Genomic DNA, 27,779 nt, shown 5'->3' on the forward strand with positions numbered 1-27,779 from the left:
ATAAAAGAAATTAGTCCATTGATCTGCCCAAACAATCATTTCGAGCAGATCCTCCTGGACTGTGTGCACGCACCCCCTTTCTTCTTCTCCGACTTCTGTTGAGAGTGCTCCCTGTAATTGCTAGTAATTGTAAGCAATTTCATTCTTGGCTGGAAGTAGCAAGAGAGCTAGCTGAGAAAACAAAAGCATTTGCACAGGGCAGCTGGTGGCATGGGACCTTCCAAATGCCCAGTGCCTGGGGGGGAGGGAGGGTAAGAGGAGATTTGCCTTATGAGTAGGTTGGGCCTTGTTAAAACATGGGGTTGATGAGCTGAAAGGTTTCAACATTCCAGGTGAAATTATGTCTACTCCAGTCGTTTGCAGGTGCCATTTTTCCAGCTGTCGCTATGGAGATTCTGCACCTTTTCCCTTTCCTGTTCTTTTTACCTTCAGGGTGTAAATTCACTTACTTTATGGGTGTAACTGAATTATTTTGGTTTAATGTTCCATAAATTATGCTTTTGGAAATCGTAAAGTAATTAATGCATTACACTATTATTTTTGATGTTTAATTAGGTTTTACATAAAACAGAGCACGGTAATATATTACAGCAAAATCCATGTCAGGGAGTAATGCAGTAAAGAGAGAATAATATTCAATGAATCCTCCCCCCCTTTTTTTAAGAGAAGGAGGTTAGCAGATTGAAACTCACATAGATTCAAAACAAAGCCTCTCTTAAGTGTGTGATGCAGTTTTATTGCAGTCACACCTATTAGGGAAAATAAGTATTTAATAAAAGCACAGATTAGTCTACACAGTGTTTCCCAAATTTGGGTCGCCAGCTGTTTTTCGACTACAACTCCCACCATCCCTAGTTGCAGGACCAGTGGTCATAGATGATGGGAATTGTAGTCCAATACAGCTGGAGACCCAATTTTGGAAACACGGGTTTACAGAATGGGTGTGGGGAACCTGTAGCCCTACATATGCTGGAGAACTACAACTCTCACGATCCCTTTCCATTGCCCATGTTGGCTGAGGATGATGGGAGTCTCCAGCTGCTAGCAGGACACAGGTAAAGATGAAGGTTGGCCTGACTTCCTGGTGCAGGGAGTTCCACATGTGGGGTGGTGCTTCATAGAAAACCCTCTCACAAATTGCCAACAGAAGCCAATGGCATGCTTAAGAGGGCCACATCAACTGATCTTAAAGGACCAGCAGATTCACATGGAAAGAGGCCGTTCTTTGGGAAGCTTGGTCCTAAGCTATTTGGGGCTTCAAAGAATACAGCCAGCACCTTGAATTGCACATAGAAATGAACCAGCAGCCAGTCAGCTGATAAAATAAAGGGGTCACATGATCCCAAGGTCCCAATCAAGAGTCTAGCAGCAGTAATCTCCACTGATTGAAGTTTTCAAGAGCAACCCCTTATAGAGCATAGGATAATAGTCTAGTGGAGATAATAGTCCAGCTGTTCAAGAGTGGAATGGACCCCCTCGGGAGGTTGTGGACTCTCCTTCTTTGGGGGTTTTTAAGCAGAGGTTGGATGGCCATCTGCCATGGATGCTTTAGCTGAGATTCCTGCATTGCAGGGGGTTGGACTACCCTCAGGGTCCCTTCCAACTCTACAATTCTATGATTCTATGAGATGTAAATAATGCATGTCAGATCATGGCCAGGACTGACTAAACCAGGAATGTGCACAGCTGTTATATTGGTCTGAGTTGGGCAACAGGATACTTGATTATTTTCCGCAACTAATGACTTTTTGCCCTTTAACCGCCAGTCAATCAATCTCAATTCCTCATCTCAGTGGCCATGGAGATTAAGTTAACTGGCCAGGAGTAAAAGCATCTGATTTGCATTTAACTGTGAAGCTTTTCATAGGACCTTTTAGAGGGTGGAAGGAATATTTCCGTAATATTTCTTGTCAGTTGCTTTGCTTGACTCTCAGTGAGATGTTGTGCCTCTGTGGTCACCACTGAGGGTTTATAGCTTCACCATAAGGTGATGTATATCAAGATTTTAGAGGCAGGTAGGTAGCTGTGTTGGTCTGACGTAGTCGAAACATAATAAAAAAAATTCCTTGCAGTAGCACCTTAGAGACCAACTAAGTTTGTCATTGGTATGAGCTTTCGTGTGCATGCACACTTCTTCAGATACTCTACACAGATTTTAGAGGGTTGTACATAGCTTTTGAGACATTGATTATTGGGTCTTCTGCTATATTGTATACATATATAAAAATAGATAAACAAGCTACTTGCTTCTTTTAATTTTCTGGAAAAAAAATACTGTCAAAGTTACTAAAATATATTCTTTTATAACATCCTACCATATAATTCCTTTTTGTGTGCCAATAACAAATGAATGGAGTCCATTGGAACCAAGCTGTCTGATTGCATCAATCCAGTTCTTCTGAGAGAGAGCCAGTGTGGTGTAGTGGTTAAGAGCGGTAGACCCGTAATCTGGTGAACCAGGTTCGTGTCTCCGCTCCTCCACATGCAGCTGTTTGGTGACCTTGGGCTAGTCACACTTCTTTGAAGTCTCTCAGCCCCACTCACCTCGCAGAGTGTTTGTTGTGGGGGAGGAAGGGAAAGGAGAATGTTAGCCGCTTTGAGACTCCTTCGGGTACTGAAAAGCGGGATATCAAATTCCTCCTCCTCCTCCTCCTATCAGCTTAAATCATTAGCAGGACTGACATAAAAGTGCACAATGAGAATAACCTAAATAGAATATAAAGGATAACTAGTTAATAGATTTGAATTGGATATGTGGTGGTGAAAGATATAATATAAGTAATGGCGTAAAAACCTCCAAGGAAGGAGAGTCCATCATCTCTTGTGGGAATCTGTTCTACTGTCAATCAGCTCTTACCATCAGAAGGTTATTCCTGATGTTTAGTCAGAAACTCCTTTCTTGTAACTTGAATCCATTGGTTCAGGTCCACAGGACAAAACAAGCTTGTTCCATCCTCTATGTGACATGTTCCTCTGCACATGTTCCAGCTTATTGATGATATTCTTAAATTGTGGTGCCCAGAACTGGACACAGTTTTCCAGGTTTGGCCTGAACAAGAAACTTTGTCAACAACCTTACTGAAATCAAGATATACTATATCCACAGCATTCCCCTGATCCACCAACTTTTCAACTTAATCAAAATAAGCAATGAGATTCATCTGGCATGACTTGTTTGTGGAAAAACCCATGCTGGTTCTTAGTAATCACACCATCATTTTCTAAGTGCTCACAGACTGACTGTTTAATTATCTGCTCTGGGACCTTTCCTAGTATCAGTGTCAAGCTCACCAGCTGATAGTTACTTGGGTCTTCTTTTTTTCTCCTATTTGAAGATGGGGACAACATTTGCCCACCTCCAGTCTGCAGGGACTTCACCTGTTCTCCAGGAATTCTCAAAAAATTATAGACAAAGGCTGTGAGTAGGAAGAGAAGAGAGGGGGAGGGTTATATTTATATGAATTATGGTGCAGGTGAATGCATAGTTGATATTTGTTAAGCTGATGGCTCCTTGATCACTGCAGATGGTGACAGCAGTCACGAAATTAAAAGACGCCTGCTTCTTGGGAGAAAAGCAATGACAAACCTAGACAGCATCTTAAAAAGCAGAGACATCACCTTGCCGACAAAGGTCCGTATAGTTAAAGCTATGGTTTTCCCAGTAGTGATGTATGGAAGTGAGAGCTGGACCATAAAGAAGGCTGATCGCCGAAGAATTGATGCTTTTGAATTATGGTGCTGGAGGAGACTCTTGAGAGTCCCATGGACTGCTAGAAGATCAAACCTATCCATTCTTAAGGAAATCAGCCCTGAGTGCTCCCTGGAAGGACAGATCGTGAAGCTGAGGCTCCAATACTTTGGCCACCTCATGAGAAGAGAAGAATCCTTGGAAAAGACCCTGATGTTGGGAAAGATGGAGGGCACTAGGAGAAGGGGACGTCAGAGGACAAGATGGTTGGACAGTGTTCTCGAAGCTACGAACATGAGTTTGACCAAACTGCGGGAGGCAGTGGAAGACAGGAGTGCCTGGCGTGCTCTGGTCCATGGGGTCACGAAGGGTCGGACACGACTGAACGACTAAACAACAACAACAAGCTGATGGCACTGCCTGAGCAGATAACATTTTTTTATTATTTGCTAATGTTCACACACTTCATAGAATCATAGAATCGTAGAGCTGAAGAGACCACAAGGGCCATCCAGTCTAACCCCCCTGCCAAGCAGGAAACACCATCAAAGCATTCCTGACAGGTGGCTGTCAAGCCTCTGCTTAAAGACCTCCAAAGAAGGAGACTCCACCACACTCCTTGGTAGCAAATTCCACTGCCGAACAGCTCTTACTGTCAGGAAGTTCTTCCTAATGTTTAAGTGGAATCTTCTTTCTTTTAGAAAGAACACACTTATGTGTGTTATGGAGCTACGTGCTTTTTCTGAAAGAGATGCTTCTTGTGCAGCTGCACAGCCTGACCCAACATTTTTGTCTGTTGTACTCAGGCAGAGTCCACAGGAATAAAAGAAATCTCAAATCAGCTGAGACCTGCCTTAACTCTCCAGGTCAAAATGTAAATTGATACCTGCCTCTTTATCCTTGCTATTTCTGTACTCCACTTCAAACCACTGGCAAGCCACAAAAAAAGAAATGAATAGGAAAAAGGTAACAAAACACTGATTAGTCACTTACACTGGCAATGCTGAGCTTATCAGAAGCAAACACATTCCTCCCTCCTGGATTGTAGCTGCTTTGGGGAAATGCGAACAATTTCTGCCTAATATATCATTACCCTTCAGAGGCTGATATTTATTTATATATTATTAGCAACTTGTACAATGTCTGTTGTTACTGCCCCCCCCCATTTTCCCCTTTATTGAAATGTTCTTAGCTTCTTGTTTCTGTCTGTTTCCTTTAAAAGCCATTTTCAAAAACTTAGAAATATTAATGGATTTTCAAACATTGCATTAAAAACAAAACCATGAAGGTGACTCACGCTTGAAAGAGAGCGACTGTGCTTCTTTGCTGGACAGGTGGCAAAGGAAAGGCTCTCCATTGACGTAGAAATGCATTAAAATATTTATGGGAAATGCAGTAAAATGATAGGGAACGTTGAAGTCTTCTCCCTAGTGTTCAATAGCTAAAGGGGCAATCCTAATCTCAATGCCGCCACCAGTGGAGACTTGGTGAGAAACGAGAACATCACGACATCTGTAGCCCCGCTACCCAAATAGTGGAAGGTGGGGTGCAGGATGATCAAGCCTCCATCAGGCCTGATGCTGACATGAAAAGGCAGTGAGACTGACGTGAGTTCCAGAGGATTCCAGGGTGACTCAGCTCCGCCCTGTTTCAGGTCCTTGTGTTGGCTCCCATCAGCAGGGAATCTGCTAGTGGAACTCCCCACAACCACTACATCTGCACATGTGGTGGGCCAAAGGGGGAGTGCAGTGTCAATAGAGTAGCACTTGGCATTGCTCAAATGGTAACGGGTGGCGGAAGGCCAGTTTAGCCAGCATTGGGGAGGTTTGGATTGCAGTGTAAAGTTGAAGATTATAGCTTGGATTCTCAGTTGTGTGCGGTGGCACTCCATGAAATGGATGCTCCTACTGGTGGAAGCGGGGATTTCTCTAATCCCTTCTCCTCCGTAACCCTCTCTGTCCCTGAAAGCCTTCTCCAGGAGTTGAAGGGACATCTGGAATATCAAGGGAGGCTTTGCTGGGGTTTTTAGGGAGGAAGCAGAGTTGGCAAGTTCCACCTACTATGAGAACATCCAATTTGTGGAGCAGGAACCTCTGCTCGATCCAGCTCACTTCCATGAATGGGAGGAACCCTTCCATTTATAGCAGTAGTTCTCAAAAGGCTGTGGCAGGAGAGGACGGCTAGTGTTGTAGGCAGATTAAAGGACACCCAACATTACATTTTGGGAATGATTCATGTTCCTGTGCAGCTGCATTGTTTTATACTTTCTGGGTGTCCCGTGATAATATTATGAAGTAGTTGTGTTCTATGTTATGAATCAAACACTGCTAGGAGTGTTTTCCAATGTATTTCTTATCCATAAAAAATATATGGTGTGGTGCGAGTAATTTTTTATTCTGAAAGTGTGGTCCAGAGTAAAAAAAGTTTGAGAACCACTGATTTATAGAATGGCAGGTGTGAGTCCAGCTCTGTTGTTGTTGTTTATTTCTTGTGTACAAAGGAACATCAGCGTGCATGGCACTTCGCCTGAATGACACAAGAAAGGCAATTCCCTGCTTGAGGAACCAATCTAAATTTAGACACAGGAGAGAAGGGAAAGAAGAGGGGGAGAGGTACAATGAGATCAGATGCTGTGCACTTCAGGAGAAGTGGTGCAAAGGAGATATTCGCCCACTCTGTGCTTCTGATTAAAATGTGAATGGAGTGACTTGTGTTTTGATAGCAGCATCCCTAGAGGAGAGCTTTCCGAACTGTACCCCATCCCCTTTCTGGGCAAAGTAACCCCAAAGCACCCATTTTTGAAGGTTACCTGCCCAGGTGACCAGCCTCATGTTGCCCCTGGTCCCCTCCCCTTTGGTTGGGCCTCCCCCATCCACTCATCTGCCAGCTCAAATAAAGGGGTGGTGGTTTTTACAAGAGCATCTTGAAGATTTATTTATATGCCAAGCATAACAGTTGAACTTTGTACCTTGCTCAAAGGAGGTAGGTGAGCTGGGTGTCAAGTTAGTTTTATTTTGTCTTGTGCTCTGCTTATCTCTCCCTTAATCTCTCTCTCTCTCTCTCTCTCTCTCTCTCACACACACACACACACACAGAGAGAGAGAGAGTGAGTTTTTTTCTTTAAAAAAAGTGTTTAGGGGTACTCTCATTTCGACTCCAGAAAATCACCATTTTATAGTTCAAATTGGGAAAAATAAATACTGTAAATGGACAAAAGTACAAAGATTCACAAAATGTTTAGGGGTATGCGTACCCCTGCACCCCCCCAGAAAAAAGTAGTGTGTCTGTGTGTCTGTGTGTGTCTGTGTGTGAACTTTAGTCATGAATCTAAAAGAATGACTTTTGGACACCAATAGAATGATCGTGATTCTTTTGTGGTCATCTGTTTTCACTTGGCACTTCCTATTTAATGGTCAAAGAACCAGCTCAGAATTTAATCAGCTCTGGCTACATCCATCATGCTCCAGAATTATTCTTTTAGATCATAGTCACTAACAATACAGAAGCATAAGGAAAAAAGCACCCCCTCCTTCCCCAATGCTACTAGTAGTACTAGAAGATATTTCATCAAAGCTCATGCCAAAATTGATTGGTTAGTTTTTAAGGTGCCACAAGATTCTTTGTTGTTTTTGCTGCAAGAGACCAACATGGCTAACCCCCTGGAAATGGTTGCATTTTGCATCATCATCTGTAATGCACTATAAAGTCCATTTCTTGATAAATGGCACAGTGCAATGGAATCTGTCTCTAGACGACCGAAGTTTACACCAGCCACTGCCTATTCTGCATGCCCTCCGGCAAATAGGTTTTCCTTTATTTCCTCTGTTTGCCCTCCACATTTGCTGACCAAATGAGCTGTGCACGAAGAGCTAAAGCAATTCCTTTTAATCAATGGCCATTTTAAAGTTCAATTCTCCCTCTCTCAGAGCTCTCCCTCCTCCCAGGTTTGTGATCAATTGCATTTAACCTTTAGGCTTCCTCTCTGCCCAGCCTCCTCCCCTCCTCCTTGTGGCAGGGAGAGCAGAACGGAGGAGGGCTAAGACTAAGTTGTCCAATGTGCTAAAGTGGATGTATGCTCAGAGCTTGCCCAGAGGCAAGGCTCTAGATAGAACTTGAAACAAGATGTTCACCATTAAAAACAGATCCCCTCTCCTGGGTTTTAATATGTTCCTCAACTGTGGACTTTGCATGCATGCACTGTGAATGAGGGAAATCCTCTGGATTTGCCTCGTTCATGGCACATGTTCTTCTTCAGCCTTTGTAAGCCACCATCTGCTGCTTCTGTATGCTCTTGTCATCTTGAAGATGGTGCTGTACATTCAGAAAATATCTGAAGCTCAGGAAATGTATCACTTTTATTTCCATCCATACCCCGCTGTTCTTAGTGTCGTTCCACCTCTTTGCATTTTTCTGCAGTGTTACACATTTAAATATGGCTTCCCAGTGGCCTGCACCCTCCTGTCCTCTACTGTCAGGCGTGGAGAGTCCTCCCCTCCCTTCGGTAACTTCACAGATAAGAATTAACAAGCGGTTGATAGATTTATAGTCTTTTTATTACAGTATCATGTTGCAAGCACAAATACACAGCTCTCCGCAAAGAGGGCAGTTGGCTACTCTAAACCCTCCTTCTGATTCTGCAGCATATTGGGCACCAGCGGGAAGTTCCTCCCTCCCTCTGACTCCTTTGCTCTCTGGTACGTTCGGACCTCCAAGTCCATGGTAGTGGTGGGGTCCCCGAACACTCTCAAGCAACGTCTCAACTAGCTGCCCCCTCCCTTCTGGTTCTCTTGTCATTATCTCAAAACTGGGTAACTCCTCCTAAACTGTTCAGCTTCTGTCTCTCTTTCGGCTTCTGAACATGCTGTGGACAAGGAGGGTGACTTTCCCTCCTCCAGCTCTCCATCGGAGAGAAGCTGTTCTGCCATAGAATGCATTCCCTAGTCCTCGTCTTCATACCGTTCCCTGACATCTGCAGGGCTAACTAGAAGGCTCTGTGTGATCAAAGCATAGGGAGCCTATTATGATGTGTCTACAGGGCTCTTGTCATGAGAAATGCTCCCCTTTCTGCCACCATGGCACTTAGTGACAGGAACCCTGGCAAAGAGGTATACCATTGCCTGTATCCCCCAAAGTCTACCTGTCAGATGAATTACTGCTACCATCGTCATTCAGAGACAAGTCAAGCTATGGGAGTAAGGTTATTCCTACTCTCCCAGTTACAGCCTGTCAGACTGATGGGTTTTTCACTAATGTATACAGTGCTCAAAGTCATGTAATCTGCATATAAAGAACATGCATTTCCCCTTGCCTTTACTAATGGCTTGGACATGTTGACAGTTTCAGAGTTTGAGGATCACCATGAAGCCTTGTCGATCAGTAATGAAGCTGAATTGTCAAACAGCTTACCTGGAGATGACCTGGACGAGTGTCTTGCCTATCCTGGAGAGCTCTGCCAACACCTTTGCATCAACACAGTGGGATCCTACAAGTGCTCATGTTTCCCAAGATTTACTCTGCAGGATGATGGACTCAGCTGCAATCCAGGTGAGAAGAAGACACACTGGGGAAATGTGCATTGGGTCTGACTACAATAGGTTTACTCTCATATTTAGCCCCTCCTAATCTGCCAGCACACATGTACATATGCATCAGCTGTTACTGTAATCACTTGATGATCTTCAACCAAATGTATGAAATGCGTCCATTGAAGAGTCTTGTGTGTGAGGTACTATGAAACCTTCATCTGTGAAAGGTGTGTGGGGATGCTCTGCACATCCAGTGTCTTCCAACCCCAACAGAAAGGGTGCTCATCCAGCACAGCAAACAGCTCTTGGGCTGGCTGAAGAGAGCATGAATTCTATGGGTATAGTGGCACATGAGAATCACTCGGGAGCAACTCCTGTGGGCAGAGAGGAGGGATCGTTGGCAAATGACTAAGGTCTCACGAGACATCAAATATGCATTGGAGGTATATTTGGCCTTATCGGAGGCCTCTTCATTGGGGGTATGAATTTAGCAATGGCGGTGGCTTGTTTACCTGCAATAGTATGCATGGAGGTGCCCCAGGCTCCAGAGGGTTAAATTCCTCAGCAAGCATAACTCCATTGGCTTCTGCAGGAATGGGAGGCCAATAAGATTTCCTCATCCAGGGTTCCAAAATACTTGGTGCCACACCAGTCCTTGATTACAACTCAGGTTGATTCAAAGATCTTTTCGCTTGTACTGCTTCCAGCCTTACATTTTCTTTTTCAAAAGCTATTCCAGTCATTTATTTTCTTGCTGCAAAAAAAACACCCCTTACGTTTTCCTCTCCGCCCTCCCTTTCTCTTTCTTATTTTCCCTTTGGAAAACTCCAGCAGAATCGCTACAAAAAGGTTGTGATTTTTCTTAGAAAAAAAATCATGTTTCATTAGTTTTTCAGGGGGATAACCAGCAGGATTTAGGTGCAGTCCCTCCAGCAGCGATGTTGCATTCATAAAAACATGTGTTGCAGCATGGTGGTTCGGATTTTTATGCTTACTCTGTCCACTGTCGGGATTTTTTTTTTCAAATGTTTGCGGTGTGTAATTTCCTCACCCATCACTAAAAATAAGAAGGTGGTTGGAAGGTGGGGGTTGGGAAGAGATGTGGAAAGTACAAATAACTTTCAATTTGTTTAACTTGTATGTTGTTGTTGTTGTTTAGTTGTTTAGTCATGTCCGACTCTTCGTGACCCCATGGACCAGAGCACGCCAGGCACGCCTGTCTTCCACTGCCTCCCACAGCTTGGTCAAACTCATGTTCGTAGCTTCAAGAACACTGTCCAACCATCTCGTTCTTTGTCGTCCCCTTCTCCTTGTGCCCCCAATCTTTCCCAACATCAGGGTCCTTTCCAGGGAGTCTCCTCTTCTCATGAGGTGGCCAAAGTATTGGAGCCTCAGCTTCAGGGTCTGTCCTTCCAGTGAGCACTCAGGGCTGATTTCCTTCAGAATTGATAGGTTTGATCTTCTTGCAGTCCATGGGACTCTCAAGAGTCTCCTCCGGCACCATAATTCAAAAGCATCAATTCTTCAGCGATCAGCCTTTTTATGGTCCAGCTCTCACTTCCATACATCACTACTGGGAAAACCATAGCTTTAACTATATGGACCTTTGTCGGCAAGGTGATGTCTCTACTTTTTAAGATGCTGTCTAGGGTTGTCATTGCTTTTCTCCCAAGCAGCAGGCGTCTTTTAATTTCATGACTGCTGTCACCATCTGCAGTGATCAAGGAGCCCAAGAAAGTAAAATCTCTCACTGCCTCCATTTCTTCCCCTTCTACTTGCCAGGAGGTGATGGGACCAGTGGCCATGATCTTGGTTTTTAATTTGTATAGACAGTCCTGATTAGGAAACCATGACTATATGAACCTCTCTCCCTCCTTGTGGGATGTGGGCATTCTCTTTGGCTAGAACTGAGTCATGTTATCCTGCCTTTTTTATCGTGCTTCATCCTCCTACAGCTTTAGGACTTCTTAACTACTTGGCAAACTTTATTGAAAATCCTCTTATAGTAACAACAGCCCCACATTTTCAAAATCAGACATCCAGTATATATCATATCCATGGATGGAAGTAAATCACAGCTTTAAATCTATAGCAGGGAGCAGAGTAGTATTCTGTATGAAGCCAGACACACACTTAAAGTGAAACAGTTCACATTTCTATGACAAATAGAAGTAACTAAATCAAAATATGAAACTCATGCAGCCCCTGCCCCACAACCACCTCTTGTTATCTTTTAAGTAGATGCTGCTCTTACTGTTTTACAAACAAAACTAAATTGCAGCAAGAGATCCAATGTATCAAATACAGTTTTCATACTTGCAAGCTGCCTTCTAAATATCAAATAGGACAACTTGATTTATACAAAATCATATCAAATATTCTTGTGGACGTACACTGTAATTCCTTCTCTTAGTGATGACTAGCCATTCATATTCATCTGTGTCTAATATATGTGTATGCTTTCAAATAGAAGAAAAATACACTTTTGAGATGCTAAAACATGGGTAGCATCCACCCAAAGTTAAGAACCTTAATTAACACAGTTGTAAATGGAAGAGTGCTGAAGGAGACTCTTGAGAGTCCCATGGACTGCAAGAAGATCAAACCTATCCATTCTGAAGGAAATCAGCCCTGAGTGCTCACTGGAAGGACAGATCCTGAAGCTGAGGCTCCAATACTTTGGCCACCTCATGAGAAGAGAAGACTCCCTGGAAAAGACCCTGATGTTGGGAAAGATGGAGGGCACTAGGAGAAGGGGACGACAGAGGACGAGATGGTTGGACAGTGTTCTCGAAGCTACGAACATGAGTTTGACCAAACTGCAGGAGGCAGTGGAAGACACGAGTGCCTGGCGTGCTATGGTCCATGGGGTCACGAAGAGTCGGACACAACTAAACGACTAAACAACAACAACAAATGGAAGAGGTTTAAACACTTCCTGAATAACTCCAAATAACTCAATGGGATTTTCCAGTGCTCCCCTTCGAATGGACCATACCCATCATTTGATCAGAAAACATATTTGTCAGCAATCATAATGACAAATATCTTCAAAATATCATTATACGGTCACAAATGTATCCTTACATTTTATCTTTGTATCCTTACAAAGAAATGTTTATCCCTCCCTTCTCAAATATGACTGTACAGTAGTTGTCTTTAGCCAATTTTCAATGAGCAGGCGAGGAATGGACAAAGCTTCACCCACTGGTGTGGATCGCAAGCAATGGAACAACCATGAATAGGATTACTGAAAAAGCAGGAGTATGTGGGACCTTACATACCAAACAAAGTGAAATTGGACCTAAACAATCCATTTACAACATCAGCTCTCTGTCTGGAAGCATTCTGTGTTTCCTTATAAGCCACAAATAATAGTTTAGTTACTGTTCATGTCCCTGTGGTCACTGAGATATATATGAAGCAAATTAAAGTTGTTTCCCTCCCTTTTTATATAATATAAATGTATAGATTTTGAAGAAGATGGACCAAATACTGCCTTACAGGACAAAGCCACTATTGCTCCAGAAGCCTTGAATATCCAGCCTGCAACCATCAACGAAGAGGAAGAGAAGTGTAAAGGTATGTCTAAATAGGCAAGGTGGAGACTTGAGATTGTTTTTACAAGTCTGCAGTACATTCAAAAGCTTCTTCGGTTGTTTTGATTTCAACACACGTCCACACATTGCTTGCCTCCAGTATTAGCCTGAAGAGAGCAAGAGACGGACAGAATCTCAGAAGGTAACGTGCTGAGGTAATTCGAGGTTAGCTTCTGAACTCAAGGTTATTTCATACTATCTATTTAGGGCTGTTGAGGCAACACAGCTGTACATGGTAATTTCAAATGCACAGATGGGAATGAATGACACAGGTGTGTTTGCCTATAAAAGAAGGCTCCTACATAGTGATTAAGGTTACGAGAATAGATTGTTTGTTTTCACATTTTACATCCTGGTGCAATGACAGGGGTTATAATTAGAGGAGGGAATTCTTGGGACTTGAAAGGAATTTTGCTTTGGACAGGAATTTCATGCATTTTTCAAACACCGTGTTTCCTAGATAATGGTCCCTGCAAGCACATATGTAATACTTTGGAAGGGGCAGTTGTGTGCTCTTGCTCACCTGGATATGCTCTGATGTCAGACGGGGTTTCGTGTGAAGGTACGTGAATGCTGAAATTCTATCTACTCTGTTTCATACATTGAAATGTATCAGGGAAGCTTCCTAGCAGCTCGTTTGCAGGAGTGGTTCATGAGAACATTAGCTAACTGGTGCAGGCCATGACACAAGAGGGGTTGGGCAGCCCAGTTGCTCAGTTCATTGATATTGTTGGAGGCAAGTTTTATACATCGTGCTAAATAGCTGTCACCTTGTTGGGTGAAGGGTTGTGGATGATCTTGAACAGCATTTGTTGTCTCAAAAATAGGGAGAATGTGTCTAGGGTCACAATCCCTTGTGAGGTTTCTGTTGAGGGCCATGTGTCAACAGGGCTGACGCTTGTCACGACTGGGCTGAAGGCCAAAAGTTAGTACAACATATACAGGTGAAACTCGGAAAATTAGAATATCATCGAAAAGTGCATTTATTCCAGTAATTCAACTTATTATTTTTTATTTTAATTTTAATTTTTACAAATGCTTTCTTTTGGAAATTCCACAGTAATAAAACAAATAGTTACGATAATACAAAAATGAACATCGCTATTACATTTCATTAATTACATTCCATTTATAATTGACCCGCCTAATAACAAATAATTACAATTACAACAAATAAAGGCTTGTCATATCTTGCTTTGCATGTCATGCATCTATCTCATATATTGGTTTCACCTTTTAAGTTGCGTTACTGAAATAAATGTACTTTTTGACGATATTCTAATTTTCCAACTTTCACCTGTATATATTTTATATTTTTCCCCTCCCCAGTTTTCTCTTTCTGTGCCATCTTTCCCCAACCTTTTCTTCCCTCTAGGGTGAACTCCATATGTGGCTGTGAGGCCACAGGCTTTACAGCCCTGCTTTAAAATCTGATGCATAAAACTGCCATTCATTATTTTCAGGGCCCTACGAAGAAGCCCACACTCCCTCTGATGTTGTCATGCACCTAAGTTAATTTTCTGTCCTGGAGATACATATCGCTGGGTGGAAAATGAATTAATTTAAGTGCCAATTGAGAGTCAGACACCTCCTTCATTGCCTTCCTCATGATCAGACCAAAGCCCTGGTTTTTGCCCATGACCTAAGTGCTGGTGTATGACCCACAGGGTGAAAACTGCACTGAAAGCCTCCTGTGGTTGCTTCCTTTACGCAAGAAGGTCTTGCTTAAGCAAGAGCATACCACAGGAATTGTGGCATTTCCTTCATGCCACCGCAAACTAAAAGGGAGCGAGCGAGAGAGCGATTTGATAGTATGGAGAAAACGTTCTGTTTCCCGTGGCAAACCGAATAGGAAACCACTCTGGCTGAGGGCCAATGAAAGTCATTTGAAGACGGTCATATGTGCTACTCTTGGGCAATGACTTTGCCATTCAGTTTAAGATGTCAAAGGTAATATTGTGCAAAGCGACCTCACATGTTTATTGTGTGACTAGTCTGCTTGAACAAATAGAAGAAGCAAATATGTTTCTTTTGGGAAGGATCTTCCTCACCCTGTGAGGGCTTCAGTGTTTCACCTCCTGCCTCTTTGGCATGTAAGACGTAAGAGAGAGCACCACTAAATCCAAGGAAGCTGAAGGAGAAGTTTGCAGAAGCAATTCATAGAGATTGAAGTCAACAGTGCAGAAGGGCCCAGCTGAAGATCCAGAGACCTTCAATTCTTGAACGAGTTCAACGATTTGAAAATTTAGCACAAGGAAATTATAGCACCATAACTCAGGCACATTGTTAATTAGATAGTTTCAGTGTGAAACAAATGTTATTTCATCCCCGGAGTAATTCTAATCCAATTTTTTTCCTCCCTTTTGACTGCAATGTGTTAATAAAGACCTGGATGAGTGCCTTACAGGTATTCACAGTTGTTCCAGAAGACAATTATGTGTGAACACATGGGGATCATTCTACTGTGTCAACCACAGTGTTATCTGTGCAGAGGGCTTTGTACTCAACATGCATAGAAAATGTGTTGGTAAGAGGCTATGATAGGCGGCACCATAATTCTTCATGCTACGCAATGTGCTCAGCTTCATATCTTGGGTACTATAATCCCCCCTTCCATCTCTGTATTTAAGTTCATGGAAAGGCATGCCCTGTTATCTGGATTGTGTTTAACAGTGTCCATTTTCTGTTGTGTGGCATTTGCCCAAGCAAAATCCCTGTTGTTGTTGTTTAGTCGTTTAGTCGTGTCCGACTCTTCGTGACCCCATGGACCATAGCACGCCAGGCACTCCTGTCTTGCACTGCCTCCCACAGTTTGGTCAAACTCATGTTCGTAGCTTCAAGCACACTGTCCAACCATCTCGTCCTCTGTCGTCCCCTTCTCCTAGTGCCCTCAATCTTTCCCAAAGATTGAGGGCAAAATCCCTATATAGTCCTAAACATCCATAGCTGTGATGGCTCCATTCTGGTAGAGGAGAGGCAACCATTTCAATCACCTACCTTTGTATGAACATGATAACATCTGTGGCTTTTGTCTTGTTATATCAGCTTCATGTATTTGTCTCATGACCACGGTGAAAGACAGTGCAACCAGGAAGGACTGTGGGGAGAGAAGAAGGAACTGGGAGGAACTGAAATGGTTATATTTTACCCATCCCTAATAGGAAGCCATGGAGCTGCATGGTCAATGGTGGGCCAGTGATCCAGTGGAAGGATTTGCCAAACCTGGGCTGCGTTGCTGTCCTTTATGCCACTTTGATAGCATTCTGAAAATTCCCTGTTACCTTCAGCTGGTTCCAATCCAAGCTCACATTTGAACCCAGTTGAAACCAGGGCTTTTTTCAGCAGGAACTCACAGGAACTCAGTTCTGGCACCTCTAAGGTGGGCGCCATTACCATTATAAGAGAACAAAAGAGGTGTTCATGGTGAGTTCTGGCACCTCTGTTTTATATAGAAAAACAGCACTGGTTGTAACTGATGCCAAGATTCCTTATTAGTGTGAGATGTAATGCATACAATTTTCACACATACCAAATGGTGGCTGTTCTTTCAAAACGAGACATGCCCCTTCTAGTTAAGTTTTGTCTGAGCTATACTGCAGCACAAATGGTTCTAGATAAATGTTGTTTCTGACACATATTCCAGCTGCACGTGTTTCCTGTCCTTGCATTTGACTTTGCTGTACGTGTGGTACATGGAGTACTCATTTGCCATTATTAACATTTTCTTGACTTTTTAAGGAGGCAGGGAAAACCACAGATATATGATGGTTTCTACTTTATTGAGTTGCTGTCCCTCGAAAAAGCTGTAAAGAATCCTTGGCCAGCTCAACTGCTTTCATGCCCCGTCTTGAACTATTTTGCGGGGAAATGCAAGTGATTTTGAACTTCATGCCTGCAAATTATACATTTCTGATGTCTGAAGTTGTTAATAGTATCAGTATGTGTAAACCTAGCGTTAAGGGAGCCATCTCCTCTGGTTCCAAAATGGATCACTTAAGAAGAATATTGTCTCTTGAATTTCCTGTAGTTAAATAATGAAAGATTGAAATTCCAGCTGCATTCCTAAGTGGGTTTCCAGAATTCCTGATAGTCAGACATGCTGTAAAAGTCACTGTCTATAATGCAGCTTAGAGACATCTCTTCTGTGTTGTTCCATGAATAAGAACTGCATTTTCTTCTCTCCTAAAAGCTTCATGTTTGCCCTAGTTCACACAACACAGTAAGCTCCTCTCCAGCATTTTTTATTCCAACTCCTTGGTCGCAACTTGTGGTGAGGAGTGAGTGTAAGTTTGGACAACACACTAAGCCAAACTTTGATTTAGCTCAGTGTGCCATTGGAATATAGAGGATGGGAAGAGCAAAGCAGCTGTGAGCCTGTCTCTGAGGTCCTGCACATTTGCACAATCCTGGAAAGCCATACATCCCATCTGCGCTATACATATACAATAGCTTTACCCAAAGTATCCTGGGAACTGTAGTTTTTTAAAGGTGCTGAGAGTTGTTAGGAGACCCCTATTTCCCTAACAGAGCTACAATTCTCAGAGTGGTTTAACAGCCAGTTCTTCTACAAACATTGGGAACATTTGGGGTTGCCAAACTCAATAGAGGACAGGACATCTGTGCCTTTAATTGCCCTGCTCTCTTTTGAGTCTGGAAACCTTAAAGAGAAACCAGCAGACCCTTTGTTTAATTTCCAAGCAAAGGGTCTGCTGGTTTCTCTTTAAGGTTTCCAGACTCAAAAGAGAGCAGGGCAATTAAAGGCACAGAAGTCCTGTCCTCTATTGAGTCTGGCAACCCTAGGAATTTTAGCTCTGCATGTTTATCCCAAGGAAACCCTGGTGACCCAGTTTGGATGTCTAGGCAGTGATCTTTAGGTAGCACCCTTCAAACAACCCCCCCCCCCCGGGATATGGCCAAACAACAGCATCTATTCAAGCTAACGGGCAACAGCAACAAGAGACTGGTAGCAAACAAAACCCATATTCCTCCCAAGGTCTAGATGTGTTAATGAAAATCATTTGGCTGTACTTCTGGTTATGGTAATTTGAAGATGCAGTTGGTAAGGTGGTGTTCCTTTTGTGCAAAAATGTAATAAGTTGCAACATAAACTGTCCACCAGTATATGTTCTTACAAATCCTTTCAACCAACAGGTGGCAGCAAAATGGCTGCTGTAGATCCTTTTGGTCTTTGCCACTTTGGCCAATAGGAAGTGTAAGCAAGATCCCAGCTACAAGTGTGGCTCACAAACCTCTCATCCTAGTAGTGGTTTCAGGCAGGAAGGATGAGTCCACTTATTAGTGACTTCTGCCAAAGGGGGTCACAGGAAGGGATCTTTACCGCAAAGGTTAGCAGACCTCTGTTTTTAGCATTCAGCTCAGCAGTATATTTCAACTTATAGACTTAGTTGTGACTGAGTCTGTTTTTCTATACAGGTCTACACTTTCCTTTTAAACTCCTCAACCGCTGATCAGTTTCATTAACCAACCTTGAGTTTTAGTGTCATGGGTGTATTTGTGTAGGATGGCAGATTCCCTGTGTTCCTGGATGGGAATTCTGAGCGCAGTCATGAACACCTGAGGAATATCAGGCCCTCCCCAAACTACCCTTTGTTTACTGGCGGTAGTCAGCTCTGTGCTCTGCAGAGCCTCAAATGACTGAGAAGCTGGCAGGAATAGCAGAGGCTGATGCATCCCATCACAAGTGACTCATTGGGCGGGGGCAGAGCGACCATGCTAGCTTCCTGGCAGGTGGGTCACTATTGCTTGTGGGTAGGGAGAGAGGCAAGGTGGTGGGGAGGTTGGCATGGTGCTAGTGTTGCCATTGCATTGCTCCTGCTTATGAGTTTGCATAGCACTGACCTTCCTGTGGTCTCACCCCCTTCTCTTTCTCTCTGGGTAAGCAACAGTGGCCTGCATGCCAGGAAACTAGCATAGTGGCTCCACCTCCATCTGCCAAGCCACTTCTGCAAGTTTGCGCACATGGATACTTGCCAAGAAATGACTGCAGACAGTCGTTTTGTGGTGGATAGACTGGCTAGGAGTCCACCCTTGAAGGAAGGCCATTAGAGTAAAAGCAAGCAGTTTACAGTGGGAGTCTTGCAAGCTCTCAGAAAGTCTTTGACTCATGTCATTGCAGCTCCTTTGTCTGAAGCTACCCAAATATTCACAGAAGGCAATAATGAAATGTAGCAGATATTAGAAAAGTAATTAAACTAAAAAGCACGAAAGATTCCATTAAAATATCCACTCAGGTTTCAGTATATTAATGCAACCATATGCTGTACATATTTGGAAAGCTGACTCTGAACTGAACATGAGAGGACTTGTTAACGCTGTTGCTTGTTGTAAAAAAAAGAAAAAAGGCAGGATCAGCTGAACATTTCCGTGATGACTGGGAGGATACTTCAAGGAGATATTTTAGGAGTGTTGGAGATATGCTATGCAGAAGATATACTCAGAAGCACTCCTCATTGTGTTTCTTTGGGCTCACTCCCAAGTAAGTGTCTTGAGGATTACAGCCAAGATATGCTAACTTGGAAGTAAGTCTCATTGAGTAAACATCAATAGAATTGGGCCACAAGTAAACTTTTCTGTGAATATTTCCTTAGACTCAGTGAGTTATTTAACTTTTGTTGGCATTCATCAAATTTCATGATTTCACATTACAAATTAGACAATGTTGAAAATATTTGTTTCGCAGTGTGATTCAGTTTGTGTCCAGAAAGGTCAGTATTTCCCAAAGAATATAGATTGCATTTTCTTCTCTCAACCAAGTCTTCACATTCAACTGAAATCAATCAGCATGCAAGTCAAACCTGTGAAATTTATTTCACTTGTATAAATTCCAGGGAGGAGAGGAAGCTATTTATACATATTGGAGATGGTGGAAATAATTGGAGTCTTTTCTGTTTTCATGTTTCCATATCATTCTAATTTTAATTAAATGTTCAAGGTAGCTTAGGGATTCCAAGTACATTCTGTTTCCTTCCATCTTTAATCTCTGACAGCTTTTTGAGAATCATAGAAAGTTGGAAGGGGCCTTGTACACCATCTCTCAGCCCCTTTGCTTGATACAGGAAATGAAGAGAGCAAGAGCATACCCTGCTCCTCTCCCAACAGATGATTTCCCAGCCTCAGCTTGGAAACTTTAGTGAGTGTCCTGAGCACAACCCACCTTGCTCCCATGAGGACATTGGATTGGAAGTTTAGTTCTTTATAAGCACAGCACTCTATTACATCAGCTCCTAAGGTGCAAGAATCACATGCACAGCTCCTGTTAAATAGCTAGCTAGGCATCTCCTTCTTCAGACCTGGAGCAAATGTGCATCATGCCTCAATCAGCACATTTAAACTCCACCTTCTGATGTAGTGTATGCAAGCAACTGGTGGCTTCTCCTGTGCAGCAGCAGCAGCTGCTCCTGTCACTTTAAACCCTCCTCATCTTTGGAGACAGCAGAGGAGAGGACAGAGGAAATGCTAACATCCCAGTTCTCTTTGAGGCTGTGTCTTCCACCTCTATGCATTCCTGCACCTCTTCTCCTGCCTCCTCTTCTCCCATCTCTGCCTCATGAGTGGCGTAGAAACCCACAAATCACTGGCCACTTCCCCTTAGAGAGCCAGTGTGGTGTAGTGGTTAAGAGTGGTAGACTCGTAATCTGGGGAACCGGGTTCGCGTCTCTGCTCCTCCACATGCAGCTGCTGGGTGACCTTGGGCTAGTCACACTTCTTTGAAGTCTCTCAGCTCCACTCACCTCACAGAGTGTTTGTTGTGGGGGAGGAAGGGAAAGGAGAATGTTAGCCGCTTTGAGACTGTGTAGGGTAGTGATAAAGCGGGATATCAAATCCAAACTCTTCTTCTTCTTCCCCTGGATCATCCTCCTGTTCCTCTGTCCACCCTTTGGTCTCCTTCCTGACCCTGACAGTGAGGGAGAGGCAATTTGTTTTGTTGACAAACATAACTGAGAAGTTTCTCCTAATGTACAGCTGAAATCCACCCTCCTATTCCTTGAGGAGTCATCTGGAGAGTTGGAGTGTGGTGTCACCTCTGTGCAGACGACACTCAGTTCTGTCTCTCCTTTCCATCTTCATCAGGAGACATTGTGAAAGTGCTGGAACAGTGTCTGGATTTGTTGTCCTCTTCTATATGAAGGCCCTTCAGGTATTCTCCCTCAGCCTTCTCTTCACCAGGCTAAACATACCCAGGACCTTCAGACTTTTCTCATATGACTTATTTCCCATACCACCAACCAACTTCATTGGACAGGATTCAGCTTAGTCCTGCTAGCAGAAGCCCATGCAAGGTCTTCTGTTAGTTCAACGGTATTTTTGCCCCCTCTTCTCCTCCCACAACTTGCCCTTCCCCAAATTGGCTCAGGGGGTCTGAGAACCTCTAGATCAGGTCATTATCATCATCACACTCTTGACTCATCCCTCAGCTTGTGATTAACTGCAATCCTCAGATCATTTTCACATGCAGTACTGCCGAGTCAGGTATTCTCCCATTATATTACTTTACTGTAATACAATGTACTGTAGAACATCTGTCTTGTATGCCGAAGGCCCCAGGTTCAATCCCTGGCATCTCAAGGTAGGGCTAGAAGAGACTCCTGACTGATGCCATAGAGAGCCACTGCCAGTCAGTGAAGGCAATTCTAAGCTAGATGGACCATTGGTCTGACTCAGTATGTGGCTGCTTTTATAATGACTGTCAGCCTGGCTTATTCTGTGGCTCCCAGTAGTATTTCTACACCCTTTCTGCCTTTGACATTTTAAAAATGATTTATTTTTGAGATGCACTATTCTTGCTTATGAGACGTAAGTTGCTTGTTGGTTGTATTTCTATCAAATAAAGCCTGTACATTACAGATGGACTGTCTGGTTGAGGATTTATTTATTTCAGGATTTATTTTATCTGAACACATTGCTATTGTAGTTGCTCTTTTCCTAAAAGGACTGGATTCTAGTGGAGTGTACCTCAAACGATGAGGTGATTTGGGGTGATTCAGGGAAAGGTCTCACATTTCTGAGTTGGATTGTGCCATTAACAACAGCAGCAGCAACAACAACAACAACAACAACAATAATCTGGCTGGGTTGCCAGACATTTCAGGACATTTCAAGATAACTCAGGGACTATCTAAGCTTTTGGGTGGATCTGTGGCTTCAGTTGTCCAAAGAATGCATGGCCATATTGTTTCTGAGAAACAAAAGCAAGCTGGGGTAATGGTCCTTGTGCTAAAGTTACATTTCCCCACCCCAGACTTTCAGGGATATTTTTTTCAACACTCGCTTCTCCTCTGGAAATAAATACAGAATTATCTCTCTTCCAGGGAAAAGATACTGTATTCCGCAAAAATCCATGAGAGGCAGAAGATTACCCACTGCCTCCCAACCTTGGAGTAACAGGGTCCCTGCTGGGTGGTGACATTTTCCCCATCCCAGTCTTTCCATGTTCTTTCCCCACCACCCATACTATCCCACCTGCCCCAAATTCCATTGTATCCACAGCAAAATGTTCTTCCCTGCTAGGAGAACCACTGCAACTATCATTCTGAATTTGACAGGCTCAGAAGGGATGGTCATGCCTGCAAACTGCACCAATTTGGATAGAAAACAGAAAAGTTACAGATTTTCCTTTGTTTAAAGAAGAAAAATTTAAACGTCTCCCGCATGAAAATCTCCAGATACACTCAGCCTACATTGGGCAGGCTTAATCCGTTTGTGGAGGAGGGAGGCTCAAGTTTTATCCACTCTGGCCAAAAAGGGGGAACGCTATGCATATTTTTAAGAATCTCTATTATAGCAAGTGGGGGACACAGAACTTCATTTTAATTCACAGATCAAAATGGTGAGAGCATGGACACCCACACTCACACAGGAAATCTTGGGACCTGTGAACACTCCTAGCGAACACTGCCTTCTGTAAGATCTGGTGAATAAGTCTATATGCAACTGATTGAGGATATGGAACTGCATAGCTGCCAAGTTATCCCTTTCTTAAAGGGAAATTTCCTTATGCTGAATAGGCTTCCTCACGAGAAAAGGGAAAACTTGGCAGCTATAGAACTGATATGGCTATATTAGGAATTCCTGGACCTTCTCGCAAAACAAGTGAAGGGATTTCAGTCCGCTGCAGCCTCTTGCTATGTATGTGCCTGTCACCCAGTAGCATACAGTGCCTTCCCTCTGGCTGAGATGCTGCTGCATACCAGGATGGAGAAAAGAAGAAGTGAACTAGTGGTGTGGTCAGCATAGTGCAAATGGAACCAGTGGAACCAATCTAGTGCTCTTGCCAGAACATCTGCTGTACCCCAACCTTGCTGCTTCCTCACTCCTCACTCTCTCTGTCCTAGTTTGCAGCAGTAACTCAGCCAGAGGGAGGTCAGATGAACACAGCTCCACCACAACATCTGTTACAGACTATATCTGTATTGCTGTCACAGTTGAATTGGAAATGGCAAGACTCAGCTTCTGGCTTAAATCTTAGGACCTCCACAGCCCAACTGTCAACCATAGGTCCTCTTTACAGCCCTAGAGCAAACTCCTATTGTGTAGCATGAACTAGTCTTACTTAAGTGCTGGGGAAAATATCTGTCCTCCTTTGTGGTTCTTGCTCCTGGTTGCTTTGTTGTTCCACTCATGTTTGTCCTTTGCGCCCTGTTGCACCTAAGTGGTTTAATCTCTCTGAAAATGTTTTTAATGAACATGAAATCTAAATTATATGTGCTGTCTTAACTGGGGTCATTCTGCACATGACATGTAAAGCTTTCCATCAAAGCTTTCCTAACTTCTGTGTCTAATCAATTCTTTCCCCTGTGACCTTGATGAATGCATCATTCAGTGCAAAATCAAAAGAAGGAATATGTCTCATAACTCTACCTATAAAATGAAAGTGCTTTAAGCTCCTCTACCTTGGCAGGAAACTCTGGAAATAGCACCATGTAAACCTTTCCTTTTGGACAAAATAACTTCTACTAAATCTTTTAAGATGTTTGGTTTCCTGTAGTGAACTTAAAAGAGGTAGGTTCCTTGGTGTGTGCTATACTGACATCTGTTTCCTCTCATAGATATTAATGAATGTATAACAGACGCTCATACCTGCAAGAGAGGGGAGCACTGTGTTAACACAATTGGATCCTTTACATGTCTTCAGCAACTCAACTGTGAATCAGGTTATGAGCTGAAGGATGGTGAATGTGTTGGTGAGTTTATTTATTTTAGTATGAGTGGTGATTTGTTTGCTGGGGGTAGTATATTTTTAATTTTCAAAATAAATACTGTATAAGCACAACACACTATAACAACAACCTAAATGCAATGAGATGTGTCTTCCAAAAGAATCTTGGGTTGCAGTTAATACTTTAGAAAAAGAGAAAGCCTCTTAGTAGAAGCAGATGTACCTAGTACATGAATCAGAGTGCAACTCAAATCTTAAATACGCTACACTGGGGAAGGATTGGATGTGGCGGAGATCTCCTGCCACCCAGCCTATAAAGTGGTGCTAGCACCATTCCATCAGGGTACAAGGTCTCTTCTACCTGCTGAAAGTGCAGGATGTTCTATGGGCAGGGATGGACTGAGGTAGCATGGGATCCACTGCTGCTGCTTCTTTGGCGATCACTCGTAGCCGAGTATGATCGTCTTCCATAAACATGGTTATAACAGTGACTGTGGAGGCCAATTCTGGATCCACACGTCCTTCTGCAGTGGGGACATAGGTTTCTGGGCAGGAGTTGATCTTAGCGCATTTCTCCCTTTCATCCTGAGTTTGAGCATCTTCAAAACCCATGACACCTTTGGTAAAGGCTGTTCTCCAATTGGAGCACTCGCAGGGCAGTGTTTCCCAATTGTCTGTGTTAATACTACATTATACTACATTTATACTACATTAGGCTTATTGCTGTCACTAGGTGTCATTGGGTCTAATCCAGTCCTGCTTGCTACACCAGCTCTGATTGCCCTGCTAATGCTTAGAAAAGGTGTTCATATGGAAGAAATCCAAGCACCAGGCAGTAATTTACTTCCCTGATTTACTTACATTCTGCTTAGGGCTGGAGCAGGACCATCAGCTGAACACAAGTTCATTGTGGGTCCAGCAGCTACTATCTCTCTTCTCTCCATACGTTTATTGGATACATGAAGGGGAGTGTGATAACAATTGTCAAGGAAACTCTCTAACTTGGAATTGCTAACAGACGCTCCAGTTTATGTTAGCTGGTTTCAAATATTTGTCATCATTAGCATTTACAGATGCTTATGAATTTAAGAATGATTTTAGCAAATTGATATCTAAAATTGTTGCCATAAAATTGAATGGGAGATGATCTAGGAACACGGAGTTGCATTTAACTAATCCCTACCCAGAGTAGACCCATTGAAATTAATTAATCTAAGTTAATCATGTCCATTAACTTCAATGGATCTACTCTGAGTAAAACTAGCATGGAAGACTGCCCCCTGTACATGCTACCTTGAGCAGGAAATTGATGTGATGAATAAATTAATTTTAATTATGAACTTGGCTGTGAAATTTTCTTTAATTTGGTAGGGGCTGGACCTGCTGCATGATGGGAAAGGGTTTGCAGTGTGACCTGCTGAGGAACATCTCTCCACACATACTCTATGTAGCATCTTATGCCAAATTTAATATGCTATTCATTTGAAAGCTAATGTATTAAAAATTACAAAGCAGGTGCCTAAGTGGCCCTCAGATGGATGGCCGGCCTCTAGGGCTATAATTCAAGTGCCCCTATAATAAGTAATGCCTGATTACTTGCTGTCATTTCCATGCATTTGCATGTGGTGTAGATGCATCTTTATTATTTTTAAGATGCCTCATCCTGTTTTCTTGGCAGAATAACTAGGCAATGTGGGCAACATTTGAAAGAGTGTAACATATGAGTGTGATACTTAACAGCAGGAGACATCTGTCTTTGGATTTCTTCATCCATGAATTTTGCTACAGATTGGAATTGTTGGCAGCACGAGTTGGTTTTCTTTCCGCAAATATTCTTCAGATGGCTTATCTGACATGAAATGAAGATGCATGTTCTGTTTTAGAATATTTAATAAGAAAAGGTTAGCCACCATATAGGCTGTGTGAATTTTGCTCTGCCGTTACACATCCGTAATACACAGAGTAATACATTCTCCGGTTAAGTTGGATTAGTTAATAAAAGAATGCCATAAATGATCTCAGATTAAATTGTGATGCTGTACATTATTGCAGCTTCGCATTGTAGAGTCACCCTCTAAAAACCTTTTTTTTTTAGCTAATCTACATTAATGAACAAATGAAAGACATCAGAGAAGCCAAGACAACAAAATGAGGAAAGCTATCACTAGATTAATCCACTTTTACTTTTTAATTTCCTTTAAGACATTGATGAATGTGAACGAGGAACTCACAGCTGCAAGATAAACTTTGTATGTCAAAATACAAAAGGATCGTTCTATTGTGAATCAAAGCAGCGGTGCATGGATGGATTTTTACAAGATCCAGAGGGTAATTGTGTTGGTGAGTTCAACTCGAACAATATAGTTGTAGATGAATGAGCTCCACATACTGTTATATTACCCATAATTGTTCAAGTTTAATGGTCTTTCAGATTTTACTGTTCTCCCCCTAAAACCTATCTCACTATTTTTATTTTATTTTTAAAGGATTAGATTTACATAGCATTAAATATATAAACGTTGGCTTCATAGAGTTCCAGCAACATAGAATTTCTTGAATAATAAATCAAAACCAAATGAATAGGAAAGGAAATGACAGCTGGAAGATGGCTCCCTGATTAATTTACTAGCTGAAAGCTTAATGTATATTCTCTTCCACAGATATTAATGAATGTACATCACTTACGGAGCCATGTAAGGCTGGTTTCAACTGCATCAATACTGTTGGGTCTTATACTTGTCAGAGAAACCTCTTAGTGTGTAACAGAGGATATCATTCGAGTGAAGATGGAGCCAGATGTGTCGGTAAGACAGACTATGTAACCTGTCTGATTTTGCTGGATATCCCCCATCCTTAAATGCCAATACTGTAATTACATTCAAATAGGGTTGGGTTTTTGTTTTTTTTACAGTTTTCTATACATAAATAAGTAAGTTGGAGTTCTTGACTGAGGATCGCACAAAAAAGATAAGAGGACAAGAACTCAAGCTACTGTAATAATAAGGTCCTTTTTGTGATACAAATGATGCAATTTGAACTACATGTAAACGCTGACACCAAGACGTTGCTGATGAAGAAAGAATATTCAAAACAGGGCCCTGTCCTGATCTGATATCTGATATCTGACATACACGCTTCACCACATATAGAAGAGAGTTTTTGAAATCATTGCATCATTTGTACCACAAAAAAGATCTTATTATTACAATTTTCTATACATATGTACATCCCAGATTCCCATAACACATAGAAGCGTTTGTTGCAAACAATGTTTAAAGCTGGTGGTGACTTATTTAAACACTTTTTAAGCTTAAACCACCACATCCCCAAACCATGGAGATGGTGCAGGCCCCTCTCCTGGCTACTTCCCCCACAAGGCCTTGTTCTGAGGAAGAACCTCCTTGGCCTTTCCTGCACATTGCTCTTGGAGACATATCCACCTCCACTGCCAAGCGCGCCACTCAATCCTGTCAATCCAGACCATTGCTTAGTGGTGTCTGCATTTTCCTGCCTCTGCCCAACTGCAATTCTTTTATAAATTTGGCAAGTACAGAGATCAGCCTTGTGGCACACTCAATGAAAGCATTGCGCCTCTCTCTAGACAGGTAAGTGATGCACCTCTGGTTAGAGTCTAAATGTTCAACTGTGTTCTTTTTTGTTTTTTGTAAGGGAGGAGCATAAACAACAGAACCAGGAGATTTTGTGGTTCGACTTTTCTCTCCTTTTTTCATAAGAGGCATCTTTCTGGATAATTAGCTTTCAGATTGGATTAACATATGGTAATATAAATA

The 27,779-nt window shown here is 42.6% G+C and overlaps 1 protein-coding gene across 2 annotated transcripts in view; it reads left to right on the forward strand.

Annotated features, from left to right (window-relative positions):
- The window catches only part of FBLN2 (fibulin 2), a 138,752-nt gene that overhangs the window by 95,347 nt on the left and 15,626 nt on the right, over nucleotides 1-27,779 (forward strand). The window contains exons 5-11 of one of the 2 annotated variants that reach the window (XM_088662213.1): nucleotides 9,026-9,232; nucleotides 12,685-12,795; nucleotides 13,273-13,374; nucleotides 15,199-15,339; nucleotides 23,879-24,013; nucleotides 26,191-26,328; nucleotides 26,649-26,792. In XM_088662213.1, coding sequence (XP_088518339.1) covers nucleotides 9,026-9,232; nucleotides 12,685-12,795; nucleotides 13,273-13,374; nucleotides 15,199-15,339; nucleotides 23,879-24,013; nucleotides 26,191-26,328; nucleotides 26,649-26,792 — 978 coding nt within the window. The remainder of the gene's footprint in view (nucleotides 1-9,025; nucleotides 9,233-12,684; nucleotides 12,796-13,272; nucleotides 13,375-15,198; nucleotides 15,340-23,878; nucleotides 24,014-26,190; nucleotides 26,329-26,648; nucleotides 26,793-27,779) is intronic. The other variant, XM_088662212.1, reaches the window with a different exon arrangement.

The sequence above is a fragment of the Zootoca vivipara genome, chromosome 2, assembly GCF_965207765.1.
Source record: "Zootoca vivipara chromosome 2, rZooViv2.hap1.1, whole genome shotgun sequence".
Lineage (NCBI taxonomy): Eukaryota > Metazoa > Chordata > Lepidosauria > Squamata > Lacertidae > Zootoca > Zootoca vivipara.